The following is a 25,736-nucleotide window of genomic DNA, read 5'->3' as shown; positions in this document are numbered from 1 at the left end:
ACCAAACCAGTCCATTTTACAGAAGAAGAAACTGAGGTTGAGAAAAATATAAGTGATCTTGTCCAAGATATGCTTGGATGGTATATAAAGTTAATGAATGGCAGCATCAGGATTCAGATTCAGCACTGGCTGCCTCTGCAGCATGCATACTCTCCACTGTCTCATGCGGACTCTGATAATGGTATTATCATGTCTAAGGAAAGAAGCAGTTATGAAAGACTTCTAATTTTCAAGCTCAAAAGGGAATATCAAAATTCTAAGGACGCTCAACTCTCTGATGTAGAGATAAGAAGAAATCAGTTTATAGGATAAAGAAGACAATTTGAAGTCAGGTAGAAAGTTGGAGCGGTCTACTAAAGGCAAATCTATTTTATGAGGTGTAGATAATATTAATCTTTAGTAACTGTATGGAACTATCTAAAAGCAGAGGACTGGACCAAAGAGCTAAAATTTAGTCTTTAAAATTGTGTTTACTTTGAATATGTTAGGTCATGATGAAATGCTTATAACACTGTTTTAACAAAACAGTGGAATGCAAAACTTTATGCACACTGTTTATATTGCAAAAATTATTATTTTCATGCAAAGTTAAGGCAATATACCACAATATAGACACTATCTCTGAGTGGTGGAATCATTGGTGATTTCAATGGCATTTTTGTTCTTTTGTATTTTCCCAATTCTCTCCAGTAAACTTATGCAAAATGATAGGATATTTCACTTAGTATTTCCAGAACTTTGTTCTGATCACACCACATAAGGCTTAGCCTATGGTTTAGCATTTAGAGGAGTTAATGAATATGAAAAAGATGGAAAGTAAGACAGCAGAGGCAACCCTTCTTTAAAACAGAGAAGGATCTACTTATAAAGTACAATATGGAAAGAGCTAATCAAAATACTTCCCTCCTTGGCTTTAAGTTCCCACCATGTGAATGACATATTTGAATTGTTACAAAATCCCAAAGGGCATCCATTTAAATTCTAACTTACAACTTGGGTGGGTTTTACATGCAAAATTTAGTATCCATATGGGGAAAACACCATTTTCGTGTTTTATGTATATGTCAGAACCCTTGATAATAATCCAGAGCAGTGTCATTCACATGGTGGGAACTTGAAGCCAAGGAGAGAAATATTTTGATTAGCTCTTTCCATATTATACTTTATAAGTAGAAACTTCTCTGTTTTTAAGAGAAGGACTTAACACCATTTTCTTGTTTTATGTGTATGTCAGACCCTTGGTAATAAAACAGAGAGTTCTGTTTTTGGTGAAAGGGAAGGTCATGGCTTTTTGTGAGTTAGCCTTGTGTTCCTTAACAACTCCTCCAAATTCTTCTTTCATTTATCCTCCTGCTTCCAAGTAAACAACACTTACAAACAATTCCTCCAACTTACTGGGGCTAAGCTCAGTTTGTTGCACTGAAAATTAGGATGTTAGTGAATCATATAGTCATAATGTGCCCAACCAATATCACTCTATTACTTGCTTTCCTTGCTTGACAAGAGTGTTTACAGTTTTGGATCAATCTGCTCCATCAAAAGAGTCAGCCTTCTTCATCTTTAAGTAACTCTGACTGTCGGAGAGTTCTTTCTTTCATTAAGCCTGAAGCCTTAATCCTGTGGTATGTGCCCATCATCCACAATTTAGGACAAGGACCTGTTAACCCTGTGTTTTCCCTAGGGCAAACATGCCCTGGTTTCTCAGCCATCTTCATGATCACTCTCTCCTGAACGCTGTGGTGTCCTCTGTCAGCAATGGAACTGCCTGAAAAGCAAATCAATAAATTGGCAGACCTTCTTTTATCCAGGAGAAGATTTCTTTCTAGCAGATTTCCAGATCGTTGATGTCTCTAATCATCATTATGTCTGGTCCACCCTCCCTACAGATATTTCTGTCTCAGAAGAATGAACACATATCAGTCTTAAACTGGTGGAAATTTGCTGTTGGGTGATAGATACTTTCAAACAGTGCCCCTCTGGTGTTCTTTGTCTATTCCAGGCCATTCTCTACTTTCAAACAGGACAAGAGAGATTAAAATATATGGGGTCTACAATGTTTAGAAGTCTATAAACAAACACGATCCATTATCCAGTTCTTTTCCTTTATGGATAGTTCTATACTTTACAGAACTCAATACAAGTAACATCATTCCCTCAGACATAAAGTGAGGCCTGCACAATTTATAACCAAAATACAGTTTCAGAATCTCTGAAGGAGAAGAAATTGTGCATTATGCTCTTTTTAAATATTTGTTTTAGAGGTTATAATTTCCCAATGCTCATTTCCTTGAACAGTGTTTTGTTTCCAAAGGTGTCTGTGAGAAGTAACTGTAATACTTGGGACAAATTGAGGAGGATGGTGAAAAATGGAATGCAATTTTAAGTTTGACCCTGATTTCTGGAGGAAAAAATAACAAGAGCATCTACTTACAGGAAAAGGATATCGTGGTTATTTTGTTTAAGTACAGAACTAGGAAGAAGCAGGTTGGCGTCGTTTTTCTGTTAATCGACATGAAGAAGAAACACAAATATTGGAAGAGAAAATAACCTCTTTCCCCTGACAAGAGAGACCGCGTGATGGCTGTGCATCAGCTAGAAGAATGGAATTACAAGTGGGAGAAAGGTATCTGCAATTTCTTGTCACACTGGGCTGCTGGGTACTCTGAAGAATCAGAGAAGCCGTATTTATACTCTAGGACATTTCTCACTCTGGGAAAAGATGAATCAATGGGCACTGTTGACTAAGGTCTCGGTTATAGACCCAGTGCTACTCTTTACAGCCAGGGCTTGAAAAAATGGATGGAGTACAGCGTAATGGTTAAGAGTACAGACTTTGGAGTCAGGAAAACCTGGGCTTTAAATGTGGCTATGCCACATAGTAGCAGGACTTACAGCAGCTGCTTAAACTCTCTGAATCTCAATTTCCTCATCTGTGAAATGGATACACTCCTACAGGTATCCTAACACTTATCTTACAGTGCTATTAAAATGATTAATGAGATAATGCTTATGACGTGCTCGGTATAATTTCTAATACCCAATGAACCATAAGCAAATGGAGCTGTTCATAATAATTTTTAAAACTATATAATATTTTTGAGGATCTGATGAGTATAGACCAGTGTCTGAATTCATGACAGGAATTATAAAAATATTTTGTGCATGCATTCTTTGTTGTTTTGTTCTCATTCACAAAATCTTGTCTTATACCAAAACTGTATACATATTTGCTCCTTCATGGATGTGGGTTGTCCCACATCAAAACAATATGTACTCAGGGATTTGGGCACTATTATTCTCTCAAACTTCTAGCCCTGATATGCTGAGCTGCAATGAACAACACTTCAAGGTTTATAAGTGGACTACCTTCTAGAAAGTAATTATCAAATGTATTAATTTCTATTTGATGCAAGGGAAGTCTTCTAAATGTTGCCAATAATATTTGCTTCTGAACGTGATGCTTCGAAGCAAAATGTTATGTCTAAAGTGGGCCCGTGTTCCAAGGGACCAGAGAATAACAAAGGATGTTGGTCATCACGAAAGCTTCATCTATTTTTAACTGAGCCTACAATCATTCTGCAATTCAGTGTGCTCACAGCCAGATGCATGGAAGTCAAAGAAAGAGGCCCACTAGGGACAGTCACAAAATGAGTCTCGGATCTACTTTCACTCATAACTTTACTATTTCTATCACTTTTTACTACTGTTCTTTCAAAACTCAGAGGCAGTTTAGATTTTTCCCCCTTTCCATATCATTTTCATCAAATCAATGACTAAGTGCTATTAATTCTACATCCACAGTGAACCTCTTATTTCGTTCAGGCTCCCACCAGTCCTCCCCTGGATTATCTAAGAGCTTTCTAGAGCATCTCTCTGCCCTCCGTTTCTCCAGTGTCATCCTAAGTTCTTTCTAAGCATGATTTTTAGGGCCTCATACAATTTTTTTCCCAATGGCTCAGCAAACTTCTGGGCTTGTCATCAGCGCCCAGATGGGTAGTTCCAACCTAATTTGTGAACTGGTCTCTTGCTGATTTCCTACAGCCAAAGTGGACTTAATAATCCCTGTACACACTCAGTTTATCATCTTTGCCTATATTCACTTCTCTGCTTACAAAATGTTATTCTTTTTCTTACCTATTCTCCAGGCTCCATCTCAAATCACACCAGGTGTGATCCCATCTTTTTTTCTGAATTCCCATAGTATCTTAGGTGCCTCTTTTTATGGCCCTTATTATATTTCCCTTGTATTACAGTTATTCATGTGTTTATTATCTATATCATTAGACAGTAAGCTCTTTAGAAAGAGACGCTTTTTTACTCTAGTTTTTATCCCCACCCAGAAAACTTAGCATGATGCCTGGCTTATAGGGCACACTTACTAAATTTTTGGAATGGAAGAGTAAGGTTCTTGGTCACAGGACTTCACAGTCAGTAAGTTCTCAGTCATTATTTGTTGAGTAAATACAGTGATACATACAGTTTTTACTCCCACACTTCACTAAAATTGCCCGTTCAAAGATTATCAGTGACACTGTATTGGCCATTCCTTTATTTCTGAAATAGTCTCCTCACTGGATTCCACGGCACTGAACTCCCCCAGCTGCCCTCCTACTTTTCTGCCCAGGCCTCCTCGGTCTCCGTTGCTGGATTCTTTTTCCGTCTTATGCTATAGTTTCAATTCTCCTCTCACTCTGTGTTCTTGGTAGAAAAACTATTATTCTCTGCCAACAACTTCTCACATCTTGTACAGCAAGTACTGACCGTTATCTAAACTCTGAAACGGAATGCCAACTGTTATTTTCACAACGATGTCCTCCCCAAATTTCAAACTATACATTTTTCTCTTTCTTTTATTCACGTCTATGGCATCACTGATTACATGTGGTGGTAGAAAGCTGTTTTTTGCTCTTCCGAATGTATTTATCTGGCAATTTGCACCTCATTTTTCTGCTAGAAAACCACCCATCCCTCACTCTCAGGCATGTGCTTCTCATCCCCTACAGACCTGTGAGCCAGGTATAATAAATTAGGATGTTCTTGTCCTAATGTCACCGTGATGGCTTCAGATGTGACCACAAGATACAGTTAAGCTCAAGCTAGGGAAAGAGAATATATTTTAGAAATTTTGTTTCATCAGCCAGGAAGCAGACTATTTTTTCTACTGGCCTTGGTCCAGTGACGATATGATCTGAGAACTGCTGGGGACCACAGTGTGAAAACTAAGAATGAAGCCAGCTAGAGGAACCAGGCACTGAGGTGCCTCACAAAAATACTTCACACTCAGAATGTCCTCATCTTCTACCCCTGAAAATATTGTGAGCATATTCGCCTGAAAATACTGTCATCCTCCCCCTGAAAATATTTTGCTCCTCCAGTTTTTCTCACTTCCAGAAATAGCACAGTCATGGACCCAGTTCTCATTCTTGACATCCGGAACGGCTTACTGACACCTCCTTCCTACCCTCATCTACCACAGTCAGTGAACCACACAGCGTTCTTCTTTTTGTCTCCAGAACATAGCTGAAATTTACCTGCTTCTGTTCACTTCCATTGTTTCCACTCTCTTCCAAACCGCTAACATCTCCCATCAGCATTACAGCAAAAGCTTTCAAATTGTTCTTACCACCCTTGCCTTCATCAAATCCACTCTTGTCTGAACTTGTTACTTTCACATTTTACAACTTTTAATATTATCCCATTGTCTTTAAGAAAAAAATCCAAAATCTTTGCATGGTTTATAAACTGTTTCATGATCTGCCTTCTTCTACAACCTCAACATTCACTCATCTCTCTCTTAACTTCTTGGAATTCATCCCACTCAAGGAAAGGACTTGGAATATGCTGTTTCCTTAGCCTGAAACAGTCCTCTTCTTCTTTGACTGGCTAAGTACTATCCCTGATCTAAATAGGACCTAAAAATGACTGCCTAAATATTACTTCTTCATGGAAGAATTCCTTAACTTTCTGGATTGAGCTCCCATTTTAAGCTCTGATGGCATCCTGACTTTTTCCTTTGTAGCACTGTAATTAAATACTTATCTCTACACTTATCTGTTTAATGTTTGCCTCCCTACCATAGACTGTAGCTGTCTTGAGGTCGGGACCTCATCGTCTTGTTCTTTATTGTATTCCCAGTATATAACACAAAGTCTGTTATAAATTGACATGTGAATATTTTGTGAATAAATGACTTAACAAAGCACAACTTGTCTAAACTTAATTTGTTTTCTTGCCGTCCACGCATGCCTCCATTTTTGTTTTCCTGATCTCAGTGAAACACTCTCATTCTCTTTAACCCAGGCAGAAAGGCAGCCTTAATTTCCAATCTCTTCCACCCTCATTTTTCATAACCTGCTTCCCACCAAGTCTTGTTGAATCTATCTCCATAAAGTTGCTCACATATGCCTTTTTTTTTTTTTTTTTTGCGGTACACGGGCCTCTCACTCTTGTGGCCTCTCCCGTTGCAGAGCACAGGCTCCGGACGCGCAGGCTCAGCGGCCATGGCTCATGGGCCCAGCCGCTCCGAGACACATATGCCCTTTTAATGTCCATTCCTTCGGGAGTTACCTTCATTCTGATTCTAAATTTTAATATGAAAGATATTCATAGTGCCCCTAGCTCTAATTCTTCACACTGCTTCCTAGGTGATTATTCCTAAAATACACTGACTCTTGTTACTTATATCCTCAAAACCTTTAAAACGTTTTTAGTACCTGTCCATTTCTTAAAAAGTGTAAGTTCAAATCCCATAGTATAGTACTCAAGTTTCTAACAGTTAGCTCAACCCTACCTCTTCAGATTCTCTTCTTTCTTCATATTCTGAAACCAATATCCTCTACCATTCTCAAGCTCTCCACGGAGCATGTCTCCACCAACCTGAAAGGTCTTTCTTTCCTCCCCTCCCATCAAGCCCTCCCTACTTCAATTTTTCCAGACTTGCCACTAAAACACATCCTCCATGAAGTCATCTGTCTCCCTCTTCACTTTCCTTTGCGCCATCTGTCTCCCTCTTCACTTTCCTTTCGCAGGATTTTCATACACTGCATTCTGTATTTAACTCTACTTATTTGGATTAGTAGGAGTCAATATATCAATAGTTTAGTGATTAAGAATGACTGCTCTAGAATCGAATTGGCTGAGTTTGAATCATGGCTCCATCATTTTCCAGCTGTGTGACTTTGAGAAAGTTACTTAAATGATTTGCTACAGTTTTCCCTTTAATTAAATACATAAGAGAACATACTTCATAGAATTGCTATAAATATTAGATAAAATAATAGGTGTAAAGCACTTAGAGGAATTCATGTTCAATTCTGTTATTGTTTACATGTATTTCCCCCACCAACTATAAAACCCTTAAATCCAGAGTCCAGATAATTATCTATCTTCAAATTCTCAGCAAAGCAACTTCATTTAAAGACAAGTAATTATCTGTCAAATTGATTTATTGGGAAGCTCTAGGGTCCTGTGTATATCCTGAAGCTTTAGATCACCATAGCTATCTCAACAAGATGGGTCTTGTTAAAGGAACACATATTTAGGAAAGCAAGGAAAGAGGAGGGAAAATCATCAGAATTTCGAAACAGGAGAAATTATGTGAAAAATTAGCAATAATATTGTAATTGCAACTCTAAATAGTAGAATACAGAAAGGAATCTTGTACAAATAAGCTGAAAGCTCGCAGTAAATGATGAGCAGTAAATAATGTGTTATTATCAAAGTGCAGCTTGTGATAGAATTACTTTCTGTAGTCATGGGCTTAACAAGTTGTGGCCATGCACTACTGAGAAAAAAGCAAAAAGGCTCTCATTCAGTCTTCCTTTGTCATTTAATTATATTAGGTGAGTCAACTGAATTCTCTGGGCTTCATCTTTAAAAGGAGCGATTTGAACTGGATGGGATTTGTGACATTCTCCCTGCTCTGACATTCTCTGATCTGTAAACCAAGCAACCCTATTTTTTCTCCACTCAATTTCAGCAGACACTTCTCCAGTACTGACCATATGTACCAAATATTTCTCCAGTATCTACCATGACATATATCATAGCTCTCTGACACGTTCTATTATTTATAATAAAATGATATTCTCCATTCCTTTTATAAGAATGAGGAGACTAATACTAATATCACCTGATTATGGAATTAAAAGAAACAACCCATGTGATAGTGCTTAGCCTTGACTGTGGGACATGGCAGGTGCCAATAAATGTTTATTTTCTCCCTCTATTTGGAAAATTATTTTTTAAATATCAAGATCCATTATTTGTGAAGCCTTTTCAACCTCTCTATGTACTCCTAGTCAGAACCTAACAAAATATATTCATGTCTATTATAACACTGATGCACTGATCATTTTTTATGGTAATTATTCACTATATAGCTGTCATTCTAAAAGTTCTTGAACTCCTTGTCAGGTGTTATGTATTTTAATCTTTAAAAGTTTAGCACTAACAGAGGACCTCACACATACAAAAAGTTCAATGAATATATGTTGATGAATGGATAAATGAATGAATTAATTTCAGGTTAGTAAAAGAAGTGGGAAAAAGCTTCTCCTCTCCCAAAACACTTTTTTTTTTTTTTTTTTTTTTTTGCACTGTGCGGGTCTCTCACTGTTGTGGCATCTCCCATTGCGGAGCACAGGCTCCGGACGCGCAGGCTCAGCGGCCATGGCTCATGGGCCCAGCCGCTCCACGGCATGTGGGATCTTCCCGGACCAGGGCACGAACCCGTGTCCCCTGCATCGGCAGGCGGACTCTCAACCACTGCGCCACCAGGGAAGCCCCCAAAACACTTTTGATACTTGCCAAATAATATTTGAAATCCCTTTAACAAAAAGTCACACAGAGTCTTTGATTTCACCATTTAAAAAACAGAGGTTGAAAGACTTGTGTCATGGGAGCAGGCTCCTGAGGTATCCATTCTGGAAAATGCTGTACTGTAACACTTAGCTGCTTCTAGTGTCTCTACCAGCTGACTAAGCCAACACAGCCTTCCCAGTTCACAAAAAACTCAAATTGTCTAAAAGGGATTCCTCATCTATAGTTCACGTCTTAGGTAAACAAAGCTTGACAATTTTCTTGACCAGCTGACTACTTGTTTTTGATGAGAAAAAAGTATCTAGATGAGAGCTGTCTAATAGAAATTTAACCTAAGCCACAGGTGTGAGCCACATGTATAACTTTGCATTTTCTGGTAGTCACATTAAAAAGAAAAAGGTGAAAATTTTAACAATATATTTTATTTAACTCAATATATTCACACTATTATCATTTTTCCATGAAATCAACATTAAAAAACTTGAGGTACTATATGTCGTTTTTTCCTACTCAGTCCTTGAAATCCAGTGTGCATTTTATCCTTATATCTTAACTCAGACTAGCCACGTTTAAAGTGCTCGGGAGCCACATGTGGCTAGTGGCTATTCTATTTGTGTAAATCTAGAGAATACCTAATCCTAGTTACGGTCACAAGTCAAAGAAAAACAAGTGCCCCCCTCAACCACCAAATATCACCCAAGAGATACAATGATTTCCTAAATTAGTTAGTTTCAGTTGTGTGCAAGCTCTAGAGACAACTTTTTCTCTATATGCCTAAGTTTCCTGATAACCCATTGCATGTCTGCCAAACTTGCATCTTTTAACGCAGTAAATACTTTCAACTCGATATTTTATTAACTCCCCAAGTATCCCTCTAAGAGACTATTCTGAAGGTCTGAGAGCCAAAGATGTTTGACGATACCCCTTGGCTAGAGCTGAAAAGACATTAGCAAAAATTACAAGTTAAAGTTACACCTCTTTCGCCAAATGAACAGTTCCTTTGAAAAAATCCTTTCCTTCAACTACAAGTAATTGGGGTACAAAGGTGGTGAAAATTGCTAACCTTTCATAATGGTATTTTAATTTCATAATGTCACACTACAAAACTCAGCTCATCCCATCACTAGTAAGTACACTCTGCTATATTCATGGCCAAAGATACATTTATGGAAAAGAGCACCTTTTTTTTAGTGTGGCCCTTTAAAGAAATTTATCATTATAAAATATTTTGACAATTTTTACAACAGTGTTGGATAAAGGCATTTTACATACATACATATATATAATATATATGTAAACATACGCATATTTGTTTTTAACCACTTTAGGCAAACTGTACTAAATCTGACTTAATTTTGATTTCTAGATGTTTGACTTAAAAAGAATAGCCTCAGAGAGAAAATATTCAGAACTACAGGACTTTGACATTCCCTGTCCAAGCTCTACAAATGCATAAAGCTTGATAAATGAGCTTTGGAATTTGTTTTTAAAGCCTTCTTGAAGGCAATCTGCTTACTTACCTAAATTGATCACTAGCTTTTGTGGGTTTGGAAACAGTAACTTTTAAAAATTAGCTTGGGGACTTCCCTGGTGGCGCAGTGGTTAAGAATCTGCTGGCCAGTGCAGGGGACACAGGTTCAATCCCTGGTCCAGGAATATCTCACATGCCGTGGAGCAACTAAGCCCGTGAGCCACAACTACTGAGCCTGCCCTCTAGAGCCTGCCAGCCACAACTACTGAGCCCGTGCACTGCAACTACTGAAGCCCACATGCCTAGAGCCAGTGTTCCTCAACAAGAGAAGCCACCACAATGAGAAGCCCACGCACCGCAACAAAGAGTAGCCCCCGCTCGCTGCAACTAGAGAAAGCCCACATGCAGCAACGAAGACCCAATGTGGGAAAAAAAAAAAAATTAGCTTATCTCAGTCAGTTTGGAAAAGCACCATGGAGAACAGGTCACAATTTCTTTGGAAAGCTGTTTCCTTGAAACTCCCAACTGGGAGGAAACCCCTGAAATTTGTTAAAATAATTACTACATCTCCATGATAGTTAGCAGTGCCAATAATTTGAGATCATTCCTGTTCAGTTTGGGGCATAGCCACATAATTTCATTATCCTTTTGGTTGAACACTTATTTTAAGGATATTCAATGTTTTGAGGCATCTGTGCAAATAGTGTTAGACCAAGAATTAGATGACTTGGACTCTTGTCCTGGTTCTGTAGTTAGCCACCAGTGCTAATTCTCTGGGTTTCAGTTTAGTTATCTGTAAAATGATGAATTTGGAATAAATTATTTTTATGTCTCTATCTTGTTCATATTGTGTGACTTAATTATAATTCTCAATCAAGAGGGAGAGAAGACATTTTAATTATGTTCTCAGAGTCAAACCAGACATGTTTCTTCTCTACCCTTAGCTATTGACAGATATCAAATTAGACAGAAAACACAAAAGCCATCAGAGAATCCTCTCTATTCGCCATTAGGTGTGACAAGCTCTGCATCTTAACTCATATTATCTTGCTTTATTACATGAAACAAAGATAAAACTTACCAACACAAAACCTCCATTTTAGCTCTAAATTCAATCACCCTTCTCTTACTCAAAGACTTTCTTTCTCCCCCTTTATAACTCTCCTATTCTACTCCATTATTCACATCAGCATGCCGAAGTGTTCCAAAATCTCCCTTAAAAGTGAAAGCCTTCCTTGACTCCAAATCTTTTTCTACTGATGGTTCTTTCTCTCTACTCCATCTTCCCTTTACTGCCAAGCTTCTACACTTACTATTTCTGCATTTTTACTTCCCGTTCTCTCTCAGACTTCAGACTGCCTTCTATACCCTGTTTTATTTCATCTTCTCTTGCTAAAGTAAGTAATGACTTCCACATTTCACTCCACATCTTACAAGGAACCTCTCTCCTTTGGGCTTCTGGGATACCACACTCTCCTGGTCTTTAGCATATTTTTCTGGTCACAACTTCTCAGTCTCTTTTTTCTACTTCTGAGTATTATAGTAAATTCTGAATGTCCAGCTTCTGAATATAACAGTAACTGAAGGCATTGTTTTGGGTGGTTTCTACAAGTCATGTGGCTTTAAATACCTTTAAATGTATTTAATGTATTTACAGTCTACTCCCATTTTTAGATTTCCAGCCCTGAAATCTAGACCCATCTAATAGCCCACAGCATCTCTCCATTTGGATGTCTCACAGGCACCTCCAACTTAACAGATCACAAATAAATCCTTGATCTCTTCCCACCATACACAATTATCCCCTACACACACACACACACACACACACACACACACACACACACACACACACACAGAGTTTTTCCTTCTCTAATCCCCTAATCTCAAGAGTAAACAGGACCCTATTAGTTGCTCAGTCCTGAAATCTGAGGCTCATTCTTAATACTTTACAATGGCATCTAATGAAACACAAAGTCTTGTCAACTGTGTATCTCAAATATCTGTTCTTCTTCTATTTTTATTTTATTCTTTAACTCTCATCCATGTAACTATTGCTTCATACACCCTAGCAGCCTCCTAACTAGACTTGTGACTTAATTTGTGACAAGTTAAGAACTTGTCTGACTCCAAAAAAATTTCTTTTAAACGCAGCCCCAAATGAGCTTCTTTAAATGCAGGTATAATCCTGTTACTTTCCTGCTTAAAATCTTTTGGTGGCTCCTAATATAATTAGGAGAAAATAAAAACATTGTACCGTATGTATAAAGCCTGAAGTGATTTTCATCCCCACGTGTGTCTCTTCACCTCACCCAGTGCCTTATATCTCCTCCTACTCACTAGTCATGCTCCAGTTACCCTGGCCTTCTTTCAGTTTCTCAAACACATGGATCTTTTTCTATCTCAGAGTCTTTACACACGGTATTCCCTCTGGTTGGAACAATGCTTTTTCCCTCTTTATCTGGGTAATGCCTCATCATCCTTCAGAAAATATTGCTTCCTTAGAAATGCATTTTCTTATTCTCCCATTATTGACAACTGTTATAGTCTTCATAAGCCTGTACGTCTCCTATTTAACAGGTACAATCTTTAATTGTTAATTTGTGCATTATTTGTTCATCGTCTATATTCCTTTTTATTTTATTTATTTTTATTTATTTATTTACTTATTTATTTTGCGGTACGCGGGCCTCTCACTGCTATGGCCTCTCCCATTGCGGAGCCCAGGCTCTGGACGCGCAGGCTCAGCGGCCATGGCTCACGGGCCCAGCCGCTCCGCGGCACGTGTGATCTTCCTGGACCGGGGCACGAACCCGTGTCCCCTGCATCGGCAGGCGGACTCTCAACCACTGCACCACCAGGGAATTCCTTTTAAATTAAGCTTCAGAAGACCAGGGATCATGATAATTTTATTCACTGCTAAATCCTCAGAACCTAACTCGGAGCATAGAATGTCATAGCTGTGGAATCAATACTTGTTAACGAAATCTTATAAGAAAGTGAATTGAGGAGAATAGCATATGGCTGATGAGAATGGGAACAGGAACTTGACTCTCTTCATTTTCCATAGCTCTTCCTCCATACCATGCTGTCATTCCTCTTCTTGACTCATCCCAACCCAGTGTAGACCATGTAGCTCAGGCTGATCAAGTGTCTTTGTCACTGACTTCAACGTTGATTTGGCCCCATTTTCATAAGCCTAATCCCTGGGGGGTTCCCAGGCCCTGACCATGCTATCTAACAACTCAGTTTCCTGGGCTTTTTCTGCCTTTATTACATTTATAGATATCCTCAATGGCCTCTGCTTTCCCCTCTCCCAATTATTCTGCATTTTTAGCAAAGCGTTCATTTTTAAAATAAGTCACTTTTCTACTTTCCTATTTATAGTCCTTTCTTTTCTTAGTCTACGGAAGATCCTGCTAATACGCAGTGTTCTTTTTTTCCCTTAAGCTAGATCTAATTTCTTGTTTTCCATCCCAAAACAGAACACTGAAATAAAGTAAGGCATTTATATACATTGATCCATATACTATGTTTCTTCCACTCCAGGAAATTTTGAAACTTAAAAAAATTTAAAAGTTCAACTGCGAAAGGGTAAATGTACACTTTTTATCAATAGAGCCATTACCTCTCACAAATATAATCACCTTCACAGGAAAATAAAATACCAAGAGGATAAAGTGTACAAGAGCTATGCTGATGTGATAAGCAAGCAGTCCTCCATTAGCACCAGGTCATCTTGGTAGCCTAGCAGACAGCATGGGGTAAGAGGCAACCAGAGCAAGTAAAGAAATTAAACCAAGCACTCAAGGGAGAAATGGAAAGAAAACCCCACAGAAGTAAATGGGGATGCACAGCAAGTAGTGAAAGAAACCTTTGCAGAGACTGTAAAGTAACTGAATGAAACTATCAACACGCAAGGATGAATTTCAGAAGAAAGCACCAAACATAGATGGTATGAGGCTGATCGGCAGGCCAAGCTCTTCTAAACGAACCCAAGTCCAAAAATCTCAGAAACTTCTTACTGGGACCCAAATCCTCAGTGTGGAATTCTTTCTTTCTTCAAAAGAATCAGCCTTGATGCTCAGAATGCCATTCATTCCTTCACACCCCCACTCAGGGTTCAGGTAATGCAATCTTTCTTGTATTTAATGAATTATGCATTGTATTTTGTTACAACTACTCTTTGTGATAGTTTTTCTTTTTAAAAAATAATCTGTTCAATATTTTGAGTATGCTAAGTGAATAAGGCTTTTTGATGTTCGAGCTATTTCTGCTCCAGAAGTAGCAAGGAAAATTTTAACTAAACTTGTAAATTTTCAGCAAGAGGGACTTTGAATTTGCAGTATATTTAAGTGGCAATTGTCCAAGTAAATCTTAGGTATAGTCATTATTCATGTTAGTTATTAAAACAAAACAAAATAAAACTATTTCATAGATAGCAGGAAAAAATCAGAAGAGTTTATCTCCTGAGTCCAAAGTTTTGTTATTTTAGCCAAATATAACATATAAATGAATTTTAAAATTCAAACTTACTTAAAATTTTAAAAAATGATTAGTTCCAGAGGGAAGTAAAGGGAGATGCAATCAATATTCAACATCCAGATATAGATAATGCTGTCCATGACATTCTATTTATTAAAGTAGCATAAACTTCTTATATACATTTTACAGGAGCTCTATATATGTAATAATAACAACTTAATAAGTATTTTTATGTAAATTAAGGTAGTTTTACATTAATGTGGGCTATCCCAATTTGCAATGATTTCACTTGTATTTTTATGTTTAGGATTCCTTCGTGTCATATAAATAATATTAACTTAAATACTATATTTGGGCAACATTCAAATATCAAGCTCACAACTTGATACATGTGGAAGACCTAATAAAGTTAAAAATGTAGAAGATGGCTTTGGTGAAGAGGAAAGGTAAAAAGATACTTCCTTGGGTACATGCCAGCTTTGAGTCTATGATTTGTGGCCTGTCCTCTCAGAGTTGAAAATATCCAGGGGCTACAGGGGACTGGAGGGTAGAAGTTATACTCTTCCTAAGAATTGTCAACACCACGAATGAACGTCCATCCAACATGCCTGGCAGTTTCTGAAAGCCTGCCAGTTATGGAGATAAGAGGCAGCTGACATTGTGAACTTGCCCCCAAATCAGGGCACTAGCAGCCTAAATGCAGCTTATACTGCGTATCAGTGATAATTATCGACTTCTTCCTAGGAATTACTTGTCTCTCGATCTCCACTGTACCTGTATGAGCAGCTGCATGGGCACATGCATACACACACTGACACACACATACATATACATTCTTTCTTCAGGTGATTTAGGTTTCTACCCTACACCTGTTGCTTTTCGATCTTAAATCACTGAATCCTAAATCCTTTAGGTTCTCATCCCTTAAGTGAAGAAACTCACCTGCTAAGTGGTATAACAAAAGTAGGTGGAATTCTTAGGCAATGTAGTATATTATAAACATAAGCTGCCATTGCTGTTATTGTTTATGTCATTATTATTATCATTAATTATTATTTAATTGCTTCAGAGTAATCCATGTAGGAGATTAATTGGCAGAAAACAAGTAGAGAAAGAACTAAAAATTCCAACAGCCCAGCAAAATTAATGAGAAAATCAAGAACACATCTGTATTTGATAGAACAAACAAAAATTATACTTCTTTACCTCAGTACTGACCTAGAAAATATTCCTGGGACCCTGGGACAAGCACACTAAATCACTACTACTACTAATGCCAAAAATCAGTTATGACTAGTACATATTTTCTAAGAGAGGATATATGACCTAAATGTTACTAAGTCTTGAGTTCAAGGTCAATTTCATCAAGGGTCTTACAATAAGCTCCCCTTCAGAAATGTATAGAAATAAAATGTCTATAATGCACAATAGAAACCACACACAGAAAATGGATTTTTCCAGAGATATGGCAAAAGCGTGCAGTCATTGTTGTGGGACAGTCACAGTTACTGAATACCTAAAATTTATCAAGCCCTTTATGGAAGTCCTACTTTTAATTTTTAGAAAACTCCATGAGATAAGTAGTAGGATTGCTATTTGACCAATGAGTTAGCTGACTGCTCAGTGAGATAATTCAAATCATTCAAACTTAAACAACTAGAAAATACTAGAGCTAGAATGTGAACCCAAGTCTTAATACCTCCAAAACCTGTTTTCATCTCTGTGTGTCATGCCAATACTTCCAGTTACACAAATGAACTCTTACTTTTGTATGACAGGCAGCCGTAATAATTGAACAAAAGGAACTTATGATCTTACAAATCCACCATCAATAATAGGAAAGCCATTTGAAGCTGGAGTTAGGTTTGTGATGAAAGATTTTCACTTCCCTCAAGTCTCAAGATTTCCTTCAAGTCTCTCTCTTGATCCTGCATACACATCTTGGAACCAAGGGCTGGTGTTTTGCCTTGAAATTGAGCAGCAAAGCCTGGCCCCACTGCCTTGGCCTCATGACCGCCAAGTTCTACCGAGTAGAACTCACCAAGCTTAGTTGGGAATCAAGAGCAGACTAGTCTTACCATTCTTTCAGGACCCTTTTGAAGCTGGACCCATCCTATTCAGATGAGGTAGATCTTCACTTACCAGTTTTTCTGTGAACATGTCTTTGCTCTAACAAGTTCAGTCTCCTCAATCCTCCATAACTCTCCAATTTATTATCCCTTCCATGATTTTACACATACTAGTAACTGCTTAGCACATCATCTTCTTTCCTCTGCCCACTGGAAATCTGACCGATCTCCAAGGCCTGGGTACAGTTCTCCCACCATGAGGAAGAATACCCTTGATCCTTCATTGATACCTCTCATTCTGAACATATTTAAACAAATATGTTATTTTGTGCCTTCCTGATTTGGCCTCATAATATTTAATGATTATTTGAGATGCATAATTTAGCTTTATTTTTCAAGGCTAAAGCTTAAGCTTTATGGACAGGAACAATTTAATCTATTATCTCACACTCTTTTGAGAACATCGGGGTTGTGTTGTTCATCAGTTGACTATATCAGTCTCTTCCAGAAAATAGATACAAACAGTGATCGGGACCTGGCTTTTATGCCATCCTGCCTGCCTCGTAGATTCAGGGATGGGAGCAAATAATGAGGTCAGGCCTCAGTGAATGACTTTCTCATGAAAATATCCCATGTTCCACACAATGCAGTCAAAGAAGTACAGATTTTGAAATAAGACTGCTCTGGCTTTAAATACTAACTCAGCTGATTAAATAATGGTGGACCCTAGGTAAGTTCTTTTTCCTACATAAATTTTATAAAACACTACATTGTTCACAAAGATGTTAAAATTAGAAATAAAATGTATAAGAAAGCATATGGACCATAGTTAACCATGAATAAATCATGTCTAGTATTATTTCTATAGGATAAATAGCTCAAGGCACCCTGTCCGCCAAGGTGATATACTTAACCACTAATATTTTATTTTTGACTTAATTTTTTCCAATATTTAATAACAGATCATGAACTAATGGAACTTTCAATTGCTTTTTGAGTTGCAATATTGGCACTAAAAATCATGATCACTAATTAACACTATAAGAGTCATTGTTGAAATCTAGATATTTCATTGATGAATCTGTTAATAGTACAACATGAAATCAACATTGCTTCAAAAGCTATTTGGGTTGTTAGGGCAAAACCATATGAATTTCCAAGATATTGAGTATCTTTGTCAGAAGTATTAATTTGTACTTTTATTTTGACTTTATGACAGTAACATATGGTTTTATATGTGTTTCGAGGACTTTGTTTTATGGTATAAAAAGTAGTTACCATACCTCCCCTGTTTGACTTGCCTAACTTAGATAATTGTCTAACTTATCTGATTTTCAAATATTTTTATCACAGGGTTTCTACCCTCTCCACCTCCAACAGAAAAACAAAGAGAGAGGTGTCTTACAGCAGCAGCTGTTTCCCCATTCGGTTTTAAGTTGAATATTTACATGACTTCTCTAATGTAGATATTTCGGTACATTTTATTAGTTGTTAATGTATACACCTGGATTAAATCAAAAGCTAACTAGATACTATACATGAAAAGAAAAAACAAAAACAAAAATGATGAGTCAAACTAGAGTTGATTAAGGATGTTGGAGAAATGTTGAGAACCAGTGCACCACTAGTGGGTTAATGGTCTCAGGCAGTCATGGAGCCAAACAGGGCTAATGCTCACTGAGCGCTTACTTTGTGCCAGGCTCGTTACTGACAGCTTTACAAGCATTGTCTTAGCTTCACAGTAACTTCACAGCAACCTGTAAAATAGGTACTCCTTGACTCAGTGAAGACACATAGTTATCCAGAGCTACAGTAATATTGAGTGAGATGTACGAATCCCATCTGTCATTCAATATGAGTAAAGTATATATAGATTAGATCTGCATTCATGACAAGGATTGCATGGCTTTATACATCACAGAGGAAAGTAGTCACATAGTGTCTTTTCTTTCTCTCTTTTTCTCCTAGAATGATACTTAGTGAGAGTCTTTATATACTATCATCTAATTAATCTGCCATTGTCCATGTATTTCAACATGGACATCTATTTGCAGAGTAACCACCTTGTAATTTGACTAAATTATTAGGACAATAAAGTTAAATATTTTGAACAACTCTGGGCTTAGTTATTTAGTATAGAAATGCCATTTGAATGAATAGAATTATGTATCAATATATATATAATGCAGTAGTAGGATGAAATTTTGTTCAGTTCGTAAGTGAATGAGCCAACATCATTTGAACAGAAAACAGAAAATTGTTGGGGTTTTTCCCCTTTGGTGAGTGTGTAAACACACACACACCAAAATCTATTCTAATTTTTACTGAATTTTCAAGATAGGTTTGGATGAAGTTTGGATGGCTGGGTTATGCCTCCCATCTACTAATAAAATTAAGTATCTGAGGGCTAAGTGAATATACAGGAAAGTTAAATTGCTTAGCCATATTCAAAGCACATATTGGATGATCTGGCTAATAATTAAGTCAATATGGAGAGCCAGTTTGAACATTTTAAGCAAAAACATCCAAATGAAAAGATGTGACTTTGTCTAGATCATGTTGTATGGAGCAAACTGTCAACAAATAGTTGAGTGATGCTATTATTATCACTTATCCCCTCACGTTTCTATGGCAAATTCTTCAAGACCAGTTATACCCTTGAATGAGGGCCAAAATCCTGAAGCAGAATTTTTCATGGCCTCTGCCCAGAAATTTCAACACATGTCACTTACATGTGGGTGAAATACAGACTAAAACAAAAAAAATATCATCGGATAATGGCAAAACTCACCATTTTTCTTCCATCTTACCATTATCAATCAACACCAGAAACTGGCATTTTATTTTTTTTGACACAGAGTATGATTCCTTGAATAATAACTACATTTTCCAACTGTTTAGCTTGTCTAACTTATCTAATTGCCAGTTATCTAATTGCCCTGACTTGAGTAGATAACAAGTAGCACTTGAGTATAAGAGTGTGACTCAGATAAGGAAGATATTCTTTACCTGGCTCTAGAGAGTCCATGAAGGGGCTTTATTGTATCCAGAAACTTGATATTAAAATTAGTCTATATGTTCAAACAATACTATTTATGCATAAAGAAATATCTTGAGATTACACACTAAATTTATAATGGTGGCTAATCTTGATGAGGTGGTAGGGAAGAGAACTTCAGTTTTGATCTTTTTTTTAACCCTTTGAAACAATATTTGTGAATTACTTATATAATTCAAATTAATTTAAATATTGGATATAAATGTTCATTTGTAATTTTTTCTGAGGATGGGGCAGTGTTTTCATCTCATGACAAATTATATGCATCCTTTATATTATATATTTTAACTTTGGAGAAAAATGATGTATTATCTGGCCAGAGACACACTAGCTTCAAATTTTGTACAATTGAAGTAACTGTTTGAGGGGTTTCTTTCACTTTATTTTGTTTTTCCTTAAATTAACTGAACAGACTTAAATATTAGAAATAACATTTTTGAGCAACTATCATTTATACATAGCATCTCATTTGTGGTGCTATGGTATGGGTCAGATTGTACAGTAGGTGAATTTCAACACAATCTTACCACTGCCTGAGTTGTTGCCATGGTGAATCAGGAGTCTACGTACTAAGTATGTGACTTGATTATGCTGTAAATTTCACTCACCTAAAGCAGAGGATTTTTTAAGCAGATGAAGTTATGATGTACAAATCAAGTATGCTTCAGAAAAATAAGCAATAAAAAGCGCTCAAACTTTATATGATTTTGATCAGAAAAACTTTGAATATTTTAAAAAACTATTTTACATGTGGGGTAAGGAGCCTAAGAAAAGTTATTTTAATATATTTAATTTATAGAATGAATATCAGATATAGACGGATGGAATTCAGCATGGTATGTATCAAATAAAACTCAGTATCAGATGCTTCTCTGGACACCACCATTTGAATCTTTAGATTTTTCAAGTACCAACTTAGAGCAACAAAATAAAATTCTCCTGGATCTGTGTACCACTAAATATAATCCACTTCCATTATACATGATTCACTGGAGACTGAGAAAAATGACTATCCCACAGCAGCTTGGAAACATAGCCCTGTCTATTTAACTCCCTGTCAATATACCTTACACATCAATTATATTTCACCATGCCTATGTCTTTTCCAAAGCAGTTTACTCACTGGTTCATTTATTGTTATCTAGTAATAATGTATTCTTTCATGCTCTCAAGGAGGTGTCTATATAAACTGTAACAAAGAATCAGGAGGCGGCCAAAATCCTATAAGGCATTTATAGCTTTCTTTCACTATGAAATTATAGTTAAGTAATTGTTCCTTCTAATTGCCCACATCTTTTAGACTGGTCCCAGGATGTACCCTTTGCCTGATTGTGAAATAGTGACTGGAGATAGTCTGTATAAGCATCCACCTTGTGGATTTTAAGCCCTTTTTCTTTTTTTAAGCCACTTAAAAAGTGTTGGCAAGAATGTGGATGAATTGGAACGTTAGCACACTGTTGGTGAGAATGATAAATGGTGTAGCCACTATGACAACGGTATGGAGGTTCCTCAAAAAACTTAAAATGGAACTACCATTTGATCCAACAATCCTTTTTCTGGGTATTTAGCCAAAAGAATGAAATCAGGATCTCAAAGATATATTAGCATTTCATGTTCATTGCAGCACTATTCACAATAGCCAAGATGTGGAAACAACCTAAATGTCCATCAACAGATGAATATGTAAAGAAAATATGGTATATACATTCAATGGAATACGATTCACCCTTAATTCTGAAGGAAAGTCAGAAGGAAATTATGTCATGTGTGAAAACATGGATGAACCTGAGCACACTATACTAAATGAAATAAGCCAATCACATACAAACAAATACTGCATGATTCATCTTATATAAGGAATGTAAAATAGTGAAGTTTACATAATCAAAGAGTGGAATGGTGACTTCCAGGGGGTAGTGGGGAGAAGGAAATGGGAGTTATGGATCAAGGAACATAAAATTTCATTTAATCAGATGAATAAGCTCTAGAGATCTGATGCACAGCATTGTACCTATAGTCCACAATAACATATTGTATATTTAAAAGTTTGCTAAGATCTCTTGTTAAGTGTTCTTATCACAATAAAATACAATAAAAAAAATTTTGGTCCAATAATTTTTCCAATAATCCAAAAATATCCAATAATAATTTAAGTCCAAATAATCAAATAGTTGCCTGAACTCTTAGTGCATTTGACCTAGAAAAAAGCTTATGATGTTGAGGTCCATTATAATAAGTAATCCCTTCGTAGTGCAGTTTTTATTTCCATTGGCTTCTAAAATTTAATTCAAAATCTGGCAATAATGATATTTGTGTTGAAAAAACTTCATGGCACCAATCAAAACACACTCTGATTATACACTATGACCTGAAAGGTTAATTAACATAAAATCTCATCCAGTGTTTATAAATAACACAGATTTTAAATTCACCAAATACCAAAGAGATTAGTAGTTTTCAATCTAGTTTTCTGCTGCATATTCCTGCAGTCTCTTTGGGAACTAAAAATTGGTGTTATTATTATTATTAGATTAAAACTGTGAGGAAATAAATCTATTGCCTTAGACTGGCACGCAGCCTCCCATGGTCTGGTCCCTTCCACTCTTTCCATCCTTATCTCTCCCTCACGCACGTAAGCCCCAGAAAAATAGAAGAGCCTATTCTACCTGAAACACAACCCATCCTGTCCCAGTTTTTTGTCTTCATCCTTGCTGCCTAAAAGTTTCTCTTTCTCATGCCCTTTACTGTTAGTCTATGCACCCAGTACTAGCTGTTTGCATTTATTCAGTGCTTACTACATACCATGCATTTTACTAAGAGCATTATTTCATTTGCGACTTCTAGCAACCCTATTTTACAGAGTATGAGGAAACTTTGGCTAGTCATCCAGACAGTAAATGGCTAATGGCTGAGCTGCGATTTGTACCCAGGCAAACTCCAGATTTCATACTGTGATACATTACTTAACACTGTGATACATTAATTCCAAATTTCAATAAACTTTAAAGATCAAGAGAAAAATAATAGTTCTCCCATGGGTATTTCCTCTCTCCCCTTTATCTACTCCTGTAACTCCCTGAAGTCAAACTAATTTCTCACTACTGATAAAAGTTTGTGACATACCCATCTTGTTTCCTCTGCTAGGCATTCTGATTCACCTTAATAGGCTTTGTGTTAAATAGTAAAACACCTTGCATATGGTAAGCCCTCTATAAATACTGGTTATACGAATTCATCATCGCCAGAATTAAGAGAGAATTCAGTCTGTATCACAAATGACCTCTGAAAAATTATTTTAAAAATCAATTTAGCATGCCTATAATGTGATAAACAAAGATCAAATTTGGATATTTATATCTTCACAAATTTGATTTTTTATGTTGAGTTAATACAAGTGACCAAATCTATGGGCACTCAAGTTTTAAATCCATTCATTCAATCATATGGATTTTTTTTTTAACTGAATCAGACAATGGAATTTGAAACTATTATTTGAGAATCCTAGGTGAATTTTGGTTACTCTAAGGAAACAAAGTGTTAAAACTGGAAATAATTCTTTATGATAATGACTGTATTATTATTTTATTTGCTTTTCACTGAGCTGCTTCAGAATTTTCATTTTCTGTACATACACATATATCGACTCACCTAGATAATGGTAAATAGTTGGGAAAGAAAGGAAAAAATCATTTAATTATTTTTCTTACTTGACACTAAGCAAATGTAACCACTTTTTTTTATTCTTGAAGGTAAACTGGATACTTTAATGTTATTTAGATACAACCTACATTTATTTACTCAGTTTCTTGAATTTCAGAGGGGAATTGATTTGAAGAGTATTTGAGGCTTATTCCTCATAAGCCACCAGAAGATCACATTTTCTTCCCGTGATTTAAATGTTGACATTACAGTTAATTTTGACAATTGTCTGATGGAAGTTTTAAAGTCTAACAATTTCTATTTAAATAATAATAATAATAAAGTAATAATACTACAAATCTCAAAATAATCACTACTACATATAAGATGGAAAATTACTAGGTTGAAGATTTGCCTTTTAGTCTTTCATACTTAAATTTAAAATATACATTGATAAAATTACATAATAAAGAAAAAGGTAATTATTTGAGGTTGGTGGTAACTTATTGAATTCAGAACAAGGATTCCTAGAAAAATTCCATGTTAGAGATGAACACCATTTTTCTTTCTTCTTATAACTTCTGCAATTTAAAAACACTTCACTCTGAAAAGTTAAAATATAAAAACTAATTTTCTAAAGTACAAGTATGCCAGTTTTAAGAATGCTAGAACTTCTCTCAAAAGTAAATTGCTTCAGAATTATTCTTTAACTCATAAATAATTTTTTCCTCGGTGACCTAGAGCATGACTAAGCCATGACTGTTAATTATACTCACTGATTATCTGTGACAGAATAACATCCTATTAAACTATCTGAGAAAATAGAATCAAGCCAGAGACCCAGAAGGATGTGGATATAGCAGCTATATAACTTAAAGGAGAAGAAAAGCTGATTTTCACAATTAGGCTCACACTAGGAATAGTGCTGAGTTATTTTATTGATCCTTGGTGGAAGGAATGGGTCTCCAAAGCTTTCCTGGAGATTCACCCAAAGTAAATAAACAAGAAGCTCACTGGGTCTGCCCTCTGACCTAGAGAAAATTATGACATTTTCTCTGAGCATTAGGTACTCTTTAAGCTGAGTTATTCTTCAATTAGAATGTTACATATCATAATCTGTTGTTTACCTTATTGCCTAGAACTTACAAGAGAGTTCTATAGACGCTAACAAGGGAAAATTAAGAGCAGTGTTTTCTGGGATAAAATGCTCCTTTCACACTCACACCCCATTTCTCCTTTTGTGATATCGGTGTTGCCTTTAGTGTACTTTGGGCACTGTTATCCAGAAATAAACGCACAATTCTACCCTTGCTTGTTCCTGGTATAAGAAAATGATATGACACTTTCATTTTGATTTTCCTTGTAAAAGAAATTAAGTGAGTCTGCCCTTGACAGGTGTGATGCCCCAATCAGCACCACTCCGCAGGCTTTTGCAGACTCAGCCAGTGGAAACTGCCCTCCCCCCAACTTTAAACAAAGCCATTTAATGTGGTATCAAGTCAAGGTAAGAAAAAAGGAAACACACTAATAAATAAAGGACAACATAAAGTATAGCCTGCCAACATGAACCTACATGCAAGCCGGAGGAGATTTATAATTTTCTTCCCCAGGGAGGGAGTGACTAACGCACACACACTGACCATCACCGTAAAGAGGTAAAGAGAGAGTGAAATGGCTCAACGTACACACACCCCGCTCCATACCGGGGACGAGTCTCCAAGCTGCGGCTTGTGCTCTCGGAGGGCCAGGCTGAAGCTGACCGCTCCTACGGCCACGCTGGACACCCCCAGCCCTATCTCCAGCACAGAGAGAACCAAGAGGCTCCCAATAATCTGGCCGCTGGTGCACATCCTTCCTCGGTCATCATTCCTTCCAGATCAGAGAGAGAAGCCAACCATCCACCTTCTTTCTTCCACTATCCTCCTTACCCCTTCTGCCCCCTACCAGACCCCAAAACTTTTCTTTCTTCACCGGCGAAGCATTATCCACAAGGACTGGATTTCCAGAACTGGAGACCCTCTTCCCTGACCGGGTCAGAGGCAGAGTCGCTCCATCCCCTGGCACGTTCGGACAGGGATCGTAGAAAGATTTTCCCGGTTCGGTTCGGTGGTCGGAGTCCAGGAGAGGAGAGCACACCGGTAGAAAGGGCTTTCAACAAGGAGCTGGAACCCTGGAGGAGCCACGGAGCTCCGGA

The 25,736-nt window shown here is 37.0% G+C and overlaps 1 protein-coding gene across 2 annotated transcripts in view; it reads right to left on the bottom strand.

Moving 5' to 3' along the window:
- Positions 1–25,392, bottom strand: part of TMEM196 (transmembrane protein 196) — a gene marked incomplete at both ends in the record, with an annotated part of 51,631 nt that extends 26,239 nt beyond the window's left edge. The window contains one exon of one of the 2 annotated variants that reach the window (XM_082846202.1): positions 25,228–25,392. In XM_082846202.1, coding sequence (XP_082702328.1) covers positions 25,228–25,392 — 165 coding nt within the window. The remainder of the gene's footprint in view (positions 1–25,227) is intronic. The other variant, XM_082846203.1, reaches the window with a different exon arrangement.
- Between the last annotated feature and the right edge of the window lie 344 nt (positions 25,393–25,736).

This window comes from Leucopleurus acutus, assembly GCF_964270905.1.
Source record: "Leucopleurus acutus genome assembly, chromosome: 9".
NCBI classification, from domain to species: Eukaryota; Metazoa; Chordata; class Mammalia; order Artiodactyla; family Delphinidae; genus Leucopleurus; species Leucopleurus acutus.
Note: the sequence above shows the minus strand (reverse complement) of the source record. Positions and strands in the feature narration are given on the sequence as shown.